This window comes from Meles meles, chromosome 20 (genome assembly GCF_922984935.1).
Source record: "Meles meles chromosome 20, mMelMel3.1 paternal haplotype, whole genome shotgun sequence".
Taxonomy (NCBI): domain Eukaryota; kingdom Metazoa; phylum Chordata; class Mammalia; order Carnivora; family Mustelidae; genus Meles; species Meles meles.
This window is the reverse complement of record NC_060085.1, coordinates 58,832,074-58,842,058: the sequence shown is the minus strand read 5'-3', so window position 1 is coordinate 58,842,058 and position 9,985 is coordinate 58,832,074. Positions and strand designations below refer to the sequence as shown.

At 49.3% G+C, this 9,985-nt stretch overlaps 1 protein-coding gene across 1 annotated transcript in view; it reads left to right on the top strand.

Moving 5' to 3' along the window:
- Positions 1-1,243: 1,243 nt before the first annotated feature.
- The window catches only part of EEFSEC (eukaryotic elongation factor, selenocysteine-tRNA specific), a 248,017-nt gene continuing 239,275 nt past the window's right edge, over positions 1,244-9,985 (top strand). The window contains exon 1 of the mRNA XM_045992112.1: positions 1,244-1,600. Coding sequence (XP_045848068.1) covers positions 1,285-1,600 — 316 coding nt within the window. The 5' untranslated portion in view covers positions 1,244-1,284. The remainder of the gene's footprint in view (positions 1,601-9,985) is intronic.

Genomic DNA, 9,985 nt, shown 5'->3' with positions numbered 1-9,985 from the left:
CGTGTCTGCTTCTCTCAGGGACTCTGTTGCTAATATAGCGCCTGTACCTCAGGAGGCATCAGGGAGCAGTTACTACCGAGTGTGACTATACCCTGCTCATCACAGAGCGCAAACTGGCTGCCAGGCAGAACTGAATGAATTTTGTGCTTGGCTATCTTAGTGTTTAAATGAAAAGCTAAATTAGTGGCTGACATGTAAAAGATTGCATATAGAAATTTCACATAGAAACGCTCTCTTCTCTTGAAAAATGGGAAGATGGGCCATATTGGGCTAGTGTTCCTGCCATTCCTACCTTGTATCAGTTGGCTGGAACTGAGCAGTGGCTTCCTCAAGGCAGGATGCTGTTCTGATCTCCAGTCTCCATACCTAAGGGCATCTTAAGCCCTGCTAATCTCTGTCCTTGAGTCATCAGCCTAGCCAGAGAAGACCCGTTGGTGACCCCTGACTGTCGGCTGTGGCTGACAAACCCTTTTAGTGGCTCCAGACACTTCAATAATTGAGTGAGAGTCCTGTACCCTCTCGAGTAGGCGCACATAGCGTACCATTTTACATACTCTCCGGGGCTCTGCAGCCCCTCCAGGAGGCCAGGCTGCAGACTGGCAGGGCCAGAACTCCGGGGTCAGAGACGACATCTTTTTCTGCCCTCTTCCCACAGTCTTTTGCAGAATCCCCCGGGCTGGCTCCTGCTCAACATTCCAGCCTCCGCGCTGTCAGCACCTGGAGACAGGCCTTCCCTGACCGTTCGTTGTAAGTGAGCTGTCCTCCCTTCCCTTGGTGGGCCAGTCCTTTTAAACTCTGCTTTAATTTTGCCTGGAAGTCTTCTTCCTCTACGAAATGGTCTGGTTCGGACGTTGGTTCACCTGTTCACTGTCTGACCTCCACCCGCGCCCCGACACAGTGGAACACGGAGCGCCGCACGCACCCCAGGCCGGGAATAAGCAGGGCCGGGTACCCGGTAGGCACGGAACAGCGGCCTGTCGAGTGAATGGGTGCACGGACGGATCCCCCGTTCTCAATTTCCTTGAGGCATCGGGTGGCAGGAGCCAGGTGAGACGACAGCCCCACGGTCGGCGACCTCGGCCGAGCCCCGACCCTGGAGCCCCCTCCTGCTGCGCGGTGCCAGGCAGAGCCCGCGGGCGGCGGCGAGAGGGCGGAAGCTTCGGGGCCGGAACGGGCGTGCCCGGCGCGCGGGTTGCGGGGGGGCGGCTTAACCCGCCGGACCGCAGCGGCGGCCGCGGGAGGGGAGGACCGGCGGGCGGCGGCGGCGGCGGCGGCGGCGGCGGCATGGCAGGTCGGCGGGTGAACGTGAACGTGGGCGTGCTGGGCCACATCGACAGCGGCAAGACGGCGCTGGCGCGGGCGCTGAGCACCACGGCCTCCACCGCCGCCTTCGACAAGCAGCCGCAGAGCCGCGAGCGCGGCATCACGCTCGACCTGGGCTTCTCGTGCTTCTCGGTGCCGCTGCCCGCGCGCCTGCGGTCGGCGCTGCCCGCGCCCCCGGCGGCGTCGGAGGCCGAGCCCGAGCCCGGCGAGCCGCAGCTTCAGGTCACGCTGGTCGATTGCCCCGGGCACGCCTCCCTCATCCGGACCATCATTGGCGGTGAGCGCGGGCCGGGGCGGGAGCCGGGCTCGGGGACGCTGGGCGGAGCGGCCGGGCCCCGTGTCCGAGCTCGCCCGAGCCGCTGCCGGGGAAGGGGCGCCGTTTCCCCTCCCGGCCGGCCCCGCCCCGGGCGCGAGAGGTGGACGGGGCTCGCCCCAGGCCCGCCGGCGAGCGGTCGGGGGTTCTGGGACTCGAACTCGCGGCCGGCGGACTTGGAAGCGCTTCGCACCCGGCACAACTGCGCTGGAAGGTGCTTCCTTAAACGGTTTGGTGTATGGTTTTTGGTTTTGGTTTTCAAGATGAGTTTGTAGTACACGAACAAGCCAGAAAACTCCAGAAGACTACCAAAGGGTCTGTGTGAAAAGGGCCCACGAAAGAAGTCTGCGCCCCTCCGTTCCCACTTCTGGTCAACCACCGTCAGCCGCTGTCCCAGTTCCTTGTGTCATTTCAGAAACACTCCACGTAAAGACAAGCATACCCGTTGTCCGTAAACCCCCTCTTCTTTCTCTTCACAAAACGGTAGCACCGTCTACACTACTTTAGTCAACACCAAAGGCTCCGTATCTGCACACAAAAAGGTTTATTATTATTATTCCTTGGAGAGGGAGAGAGAAACTAAGCAGTCTCCATGCCCAGCACAGGGTCCTGGTGGCGCTCCGTCTCAGGACCCTGAGATCATGACCTGAGCAGAAATCACGTCTTGGCGGACTGAGCCACCCAGGCGCCCCAAAAGCTATTATTTTAAAGGGTCATATGAAATCCTATTGTGCAGCTGTGCCAACGTTTTCTTAACTAACTCTTAAAATGATGGACACTTAAACGTCATTTCCAGTTTTTGCTAATGATGCTTCAGTGAATTTTCTAGAACAAGACTTGGTGGGGGTGCTGATCTGGCTGTAGGATATGCTGCTGGAACTGAATTGGCTTGGGCAAAGAGCACATGCATTTTCAGTCATGAGAGGTACTGCCAAAATGCCCTCCAAAGATGTTCCATTTAATCAATTTTTAATTATAAGGTAATACATGAATATGTTCTGCTTGTGCAGAAAAAGAACTTTTCAGATTAGGTAAAGGTCCCATAATGGCTCCTCCTCTTTCTCCAGAGGAAGCCACTATTATACCTTTGTGGAGTACTCTTCTGGGTACATTTTAACTGCAATTAAATCTGTGGACAGGGCTTTAAAACATGCTCTGTTTTTAGAGGAAAATGATAAAATAATAGAAGCATCTGGCACAAAAAGTAAACAGCTAAAAGAAGTCTCTTCACTGCTGATCCAAGTATTTGGTTGCTTTCCTGTTTTCCACTGCCGTGTCTTTCCTTCCAATTATATGGTCTTCTCTACACCTGTAAGCACATACGTGACTATATATTGGGCAGATGGTTTTATTGGCTTGGTGGCAGATGACCTCATTGGTCGCTGGGCATACTGGGTCCCAACTGTAGTGATGAGTGTATTAAGTACTTTAATCTTTGTTACCTCCCGGCTGTTCCATGCTGCAGGCAGTCTGAGGTCATTTCCCCATTTTAGAGTAGAGGAAGTGGAGGCTCAAAGGGAAGGGACCTGCTCAAGGTCACACGGCCTAAATTCTTCTACTCAAGGTGTGTGTCAGTCATCAGATGAATGTTAAGGGTCGTGTGATCCTCTCTTTTCCCCTTTCCTTAACAATTCTGTTTAGTCGAGTCCAGGTACATCTTCAGACATATACTCTGAGCCAGTCTGGATTGGAGATGGAAGAGCCAGGTTAAAGTAAAATAAGAAGTCACTTTTAGGGTTTTTTGTTGTTTGCTTTTTTAGTAAATGGTGTAGGTGAATAATAAAGGGCATGCTTTTGAAGTCAGAACTGGGCTGGAGACCTAGCTTTTCCTTTACTAACTGTGCCCTTTGAACCTGATTTTGGGCCTTGCAAACACTGGCAGATAGCGACCACACAGCTCTTTATTGGTTTCGCTTTTCTCCCATGTTTGCCACTTCCCGGGCAGACTCTGCAAGGAGTGCAGTGGTTACCATTTAATAGTTGAAGAAGTTGGGATGTAGGGAGGCTGCTGGTGAGTAGCACACCAGGTCCCCCTGGTCCCAAAGCGGGAGCTCTTTGCCATGCTTCCTCAGATCACTTTATACTTCCCCTGCTCCCCTTCCAATATATCCACTTACAGAGAAGCTCTTTGTTGGACATAATGTTTCAGGTGCCAGCCTTATCCTATATAACCAAATTTTAATGACTCTAAGAACTTGACAAGGCCTTAGTTTAGATGGCAAAACTGTAAAAGAAAAGAAGAGGAATTTTTTCTCTTCTTGTAGGTACATCGTGGCTCTTTTCTCTCACTTCCTGAGTGAGGAGACTTTCTGTACCTCCTTTTTTTTTTTTTTTTTTTTTTTTTTAAAGATTTTATTTATTTATTTATTTGATAGAGAGAGAGACACAGTGAGAGAAGGAGCATCAGCAGGGGGAGTGGGAGAGGGAAAAGCAGGCTTCCTGTGGAGCAGGGAGCCCCATGCAGGCCTGGATCACCGGGACCTTGGGACCATGACCTGAGCTGAAGACAGACGCTTAACAACTGAACCAACCAGGCATCCCTTTCCTTACCTTCTTACAGGCATTAAAATGCAACCTGAACACAGTGGAATGGTGAGACCACGGCTGCCACTATCCTTCCTTCCATAGATCAGATTCTCACCCTTTTCAGAGAAATGAGACAAAAATGAGGGAAAGGGTGGCCACATTTGGGTACCTGCTCTGGCCCACGCCTGTTGTTAAGAACTTGCATTTGTGCAACAGCCCCAAGTGGTGGGAGTGTTAGGCCTATTTTTCTGATAAAGGAACTGAAGCTTGGAAAGTATAAAGTACCCTGGGCTGATGTTTACCTAACTCTGCCTCCCCTAACCTGGATCTGGTTAACACCTTTAGTTATCCTTGTGACTCAGATCCATAGCTGTCTTTGCCTTCTTGAGATTGCTCCAGAGGCCAAACCCCCACCTCTGGCAGCTGGTCTCCTACAATGCTGGACCTTCTCAGGGACTGCCTGCCCTCTTCTTCTGGCTACTCCATTTCCATACAGTAGGCCGAGAACTCTCATGTCAGCCCTCAGCTTCAACACTTTCCAGAGGCTCCTCTTTGTGCTTAAAATGCCAGCCTCTTCTCTGTGGGCCGCAGAACCCACGATCTGGCCTCCGTCTTCCTCTGAGCTCATCCCTTGCTCCTGACTTTCAGTCTCACTGCCCTCGTTTTTACTTATTGAATGGGCTAGTTTTGCACCCGCTGTTCCCTCTCTTTGGTACATCCAGCTCCTCATTCATATCTCAGCTCGTATCCTGTTGAGAGGGCTCTTCTGAGCTGCCCAGCCAAAGTGTCCTCAACTCTCTGCACCACGTGCTTTCTCATGTCCCTGTTTTACTGCCTTACAGCCCTTTTCAGTATCTGATAACTCTCTATGTGTTTCCTTGTTGACTGTCTCTGTCCTCCATGAGAGCAGAGTAGGAATCATGCCTGACTTATTTACCAGCATATTCTCAGCGTTTGGGCCAGAGCCAGGTGTGTGGTAGGCATTCGGTAAGTCTGAATGGGGAAAGCTGTGTCCCACTTCCTGGGCTGGATGGTAAAAGTGAGCAAAGAACATTCTTCATGGGTTAGTGGACAGAAAGCAATCAGCATGGGGCCTGGCTTATAATCGGTACATTATGCATGTTTCTTATTTCCCTCTAGGAGCTAACGGCAGAGCTAGGGAGAGGGCGCTGTCCAATGTGCCGAGTGACCTATCAGAGCTTTTAGCATACAGGACAAAAGCAGGAACAACTCAACTTTGCTGGGCAGTGGGTTATAGGGCATGATGGGGGGAGAGAAGAGCTTTCCTGGCGGAGGAAATGCTTGGTCAGGGCTCCGTGGCTTAAACCTGCCTTTTTGTCTGTTCAGAGTTAGAGGTAATGGCCAGCATTTAGTTGTGGCTAGAAATCAGCATGGCGTGTGCGGACGTGTGATGAAGATGAAGGTAGATGGGTTGGTGGGCCAGAGCCTCTAGAGTGCTGAGTGTTGTTGAACTTAGATTAGGTTAGGCCCTTAACATAGATTTCTTTCTTTTTTTTTTTTTTTTAAGATTTAATTTATTTGACAGACAGAGATCATAAGTAGGCAGAGAGGCAGGCAGTGGGGGGGGGGGAGGGGAGCAGGCTCCCTGCTGAGCAGAGAGCCCAATGCGAGGCTTGATCCCAGGACCCTGAGATCATGACCTGAGCTGAAGGCAGAGGCTTAACCCACTGAGCCATCCAGGCGCCACACCTTAGCATAGCTTTCTTCTAAGGGCCTTGGAAGTGTTTTAAAGCAGGGTTGTGACACGATCAGGCCTGAGCTTTAGGATGATGCAAGATTCCCAGGCAGGCAATGCACCTGCACTTGGAGTTGCTGGAAGACTGGGGTCTTGTTAGAATTCCTGGCTTGCTGTGAGTGATTTAGACCCCTTGCTGAATACATTAGCCCTAGTAGAAGGAAATGAGAATGATTGTCTCAGTTCTATGATGATATCTCTGAAGTTTAATATATCTTATATTAAAGCCAGTTCTCGTCGACGCTCTCTACCCACCCCCCCCAAGTATTTTCGCTACCCAAAAGATTCCTTTCTCAGCTTAGAGAAAATTGGGCTTTATCTGCTTGATCCATGTGGCCATAGATAAACCTCCGTGGTACCAGGGGGAGGTTAATAGTGACAGTAGTACTTAGCCTTTATTTAGTGCTGCCCTTAAGCTGTTTTCCCCCCATTTAACACTCAAAGCAATCTGGTGAAGTAAGAGGTGATATTCCCATTTTACAGGTGAAAAAGCAGGCTCAGAGAGGTCAGGTGGGGAGCAGAGTTCCTAAGTGTCAGGGCTGGGTGTGAACCTGTGTTGATCTGACCACACAGCTCCTACTCAGGCATTCTCAATGGGAATGAAAAAGTGTATCCGTCCACTCAGGCCCCCTATAGTAGTGTTTCAGGGCAGTATTTTTCTCTAATCCATTTTGGAGTATAAATCTTTCAGGGCTAGAACTTCAAAAAGATTCAGTAATGTATGTTTTAAAGACTTGGGTGGGGGTGAGGGACTTGGACCCATCCTCAATCTAACTCTGGCAGGAAAGAGGAGAGCTGAAAAATGCTGGTATCTTGGCTTGGCAATTTATAGTCCTCTTGTGGCTGCTAGGATTAACAGTGTATTGTCTCCTGGTCTTTTGTTCCAGTTGTTAATGAACAACAGCTCTTCTGCTGCAACTTGTCGACTTGTCGCCCTGATCCCTTCCCTCCTCTGCCCACTATTTAAGTGGTGCTTCCTGCCTGGCTTGGACCCTCTCTGGGTCCCTGGGTCTTTCTCTAGCTGATGAGAACTGCCACAGCCTTGTAAGTCTGACTTGGTTACTCTCTTTGGAGGGAAAACATTCAGCAAACCCCTGGGGCTATTTGTCTCTGCAGCCCGGGAGGAGACCCTCTTTGTACAACTTAAGCTACTTTGCCTTCTCTGTTTTTCCAGCTCTCTGCGCTCTTGGTGCCGATGAAGAGAAAGTGCTTGTCCCTTTGGCTTATTTTATTAAATCAAGCAGATTTTTTACATTCCCCCTTGGGCACCTGCATGTAATGCCCAGAAAGCAGTGTGGTAGCCACAGAAGCCGAGACAGCAAGGGGCCTGGCGCTGCACGGAGTTTGGGCATTTTGCTAGTGTAAAACCAGCCAGCCACACAAAAAACCCGATTTGGTTTTCTTTGCCTCTAGTCTTTTTATGAATCTGCACAGCAATACATTGTTATGGTATGGTGTTCATATTTATATGCCCTAAAATATTGGGACGTATTTAAAGGAGTTGATATAACTGGAAATGCTTATTTAGCCTAAACTTCTTTAGCTCCTAGAATCTTGCAGGCCTTGCTTCCCTGTATCTTCATGCTCACTCCGAGAGCGCTGCCTTTGATCTTCTCTTCTTTGTTAAAAGGTGATCTTAGCGTAACAGAAGATTCTCGACTGCGGTGCCAATTCTGGGATGCCCTCAACCCCTGAGTGAAGAGGACCCTGACCCTGCTGTCTCTTGTGTTAATGTGCCGGCAGCCTCTCTGTGTCCAGTAGCGGGCTGGCTGCGCGCAGTGCCAAGTGTGCCTGTTTTCAAATCCAAGTTTTTCTGTTCTGTCTGCGACCTTATCACTCTCTGACCCCTCCCGATCTCCTTCCAAGTTGGAGTGCCTTTTGCTGTCTCTAGGAGACTCTCAAGTTGAGCTTTGTCTGTAGTCGTGCGCCTGGTGCCGGATGGCAGATGACTTTGCTTTGGTTTGGGTGACAGTGTGGAGGTAACATAACATCGGAGATGCAGCTTGAGTTTAAATTAATGCAGAATATTCGAGCAGGAACCAACAGGAAAGAAAAATGGAAGCAGGTAGTCATATTTCATTCTGTTGGGGTACATTTTTCTTCTCATGGGGCTTGCCCTTGAGAACAAAACATATCAAATGTTAAATCAAAGAATATTTTTGTAGTCATGCTAGGAATAGAAAATAATGCAAAGACTTTGCCTTCTGGAGGCAAATATTTTGCTGGAAGGTTATAATCAAAGTCAGAAGGAAATCATAGCCACAGCTTTTGGTAAAGCTGTAGTCATTTAAAATTAATTGCTTTTAAGCTTTTTTACTTAGCATCTCCTTTGTTTTCTATCTTCTTTGTCTCCTGGGTTTTTCTTCAAAAATCACTTCATCCAGGTTGCAATAAGATTTGGGCAGGCATCCCAGGAAACAACCCGTAAATTAATCCCTGAGACATATTCCCTGCTCAGTCGTTTTTTTGTTGGCTAGAGCCTCGGACAGGCTAGGAATGAGGCACCCTTGTCTTGGAGCGTGGGTCCGTTCCCTTTGACCAGGAGGCTTTTCAGCCTGTGCCCAAGGTGACAGTGTCTGTAGCTCTGGTGCCTGGGTGATCCCGCGGCCTGTGTTCTGGTGAGGTGAGCCTGACATTTCTGAGATGGCCTCAGGGTGGGGCAAGGAGCAGGAATGAACCCTCCTAGGGTCAGATGGCACCTTGTGTCTCTCCTGCTCTGCTGCAGTGGCTGGCTTCCCCTTATTCAAGGATTCCTTTTAGTCTGGAAGTATCTAAGGGACAGAGACAACATCTGAATTATGTCAGTAGCTCTAGGGCCAATCCAGGGTCTAGCACATAGTAGATACCCAATAATGCCTGTAAACATTTTTATTGAGATATAATTCACATACCATAAAATGCACCCATTTCAAGTGTATACTTTGGCGGTGTTCCCAGTGTTGCATAGAGCCTTTGCCACAATCCAAGTTGAGAATATTTTTATCAGTACAAAAAGAAGCCCCAGGGCGCCTGGGTGGGTCTGTGTGTTAAAGCCTCTGCCTTCGGCTCAGGTCATGGTCTCAGGGTCCTGGGATCGAGCCCCGCATCGGACTCTCTGCTCAGCGGGGAGCCTGCTTCCCTTCCTCTCTCTCTGCCTGTCTCTCTGCCTACTTGTGTTCTTTGTGTCAAATAAATAAATAAAATCTTTAAAAAAAAAGAAAGAAAGAAACCCCAGACTTATTAACAGTCACTTCCATTCTCCCCTCCCTTAGGCCCACACAACCATTGATTTACTTCATGTGCACAGATTTGCGTTTACTGGACATTTCATAAAAATGGAATCACCCAGCATGTGGCCTTTTGCATCTGGCTTCTTTTGATTGGTGTGATGCTTTCAAGGTTTTCCATGTTGTAGCATGGAGTAGATACACGTCATTCCTTTTTTAGAGAAATTTTTTAAAAATTTATTTTTAATTCTGGTAAAGTAATTGCCATCTAACCATGTTTTTTTTTAAGGGGAGGAGAGAGAGAAAGGGAGAGAGAAAGGAGCAGGAAGTGGGTATAGGGAGAGGGAGAGAGAGAATCTCAAGCAGACTCCATGCTCAGCAGGAAGCCCATCACGGAGCTCAATCCCACCACCCTGAGATCATGACCTGAGCCGTAATCAAGAGTCAGATGCTTAACTGACTGAGCCTTTTGTGTGTTCCAACTGTTTAACCATTTTTAAGTTTACAGTCCAGTGACATCCATCTCCAGAACTCTTGATCCTAAAAACCTGAAACTTTAGGGGCGCTTGGGTGGCTTAGTCGGTTAAGTGTCAGCCTTTGGCTCAGGTCATGATCTCTGGGTCCTGGGATCGAGCCCCGCATTGGGCTCCTTGCTTCAAAGGGAGCCTGCTTCTCCTGCTCCCCCTGCTTGTGCGTATGTGTGCGCTCTCTCTGTTAAATAAGTTAAAATCTTAAAAAACAGAAAACAACAAAACCCAAACTGAAACTCTGTAGCCATTAAACAGTGACTTTCCCTTCTACCTCCCCAGCTGTATTTATCCCTTCTTATGGCTGAGTCGTGTTCCATTATGTATGTGTACT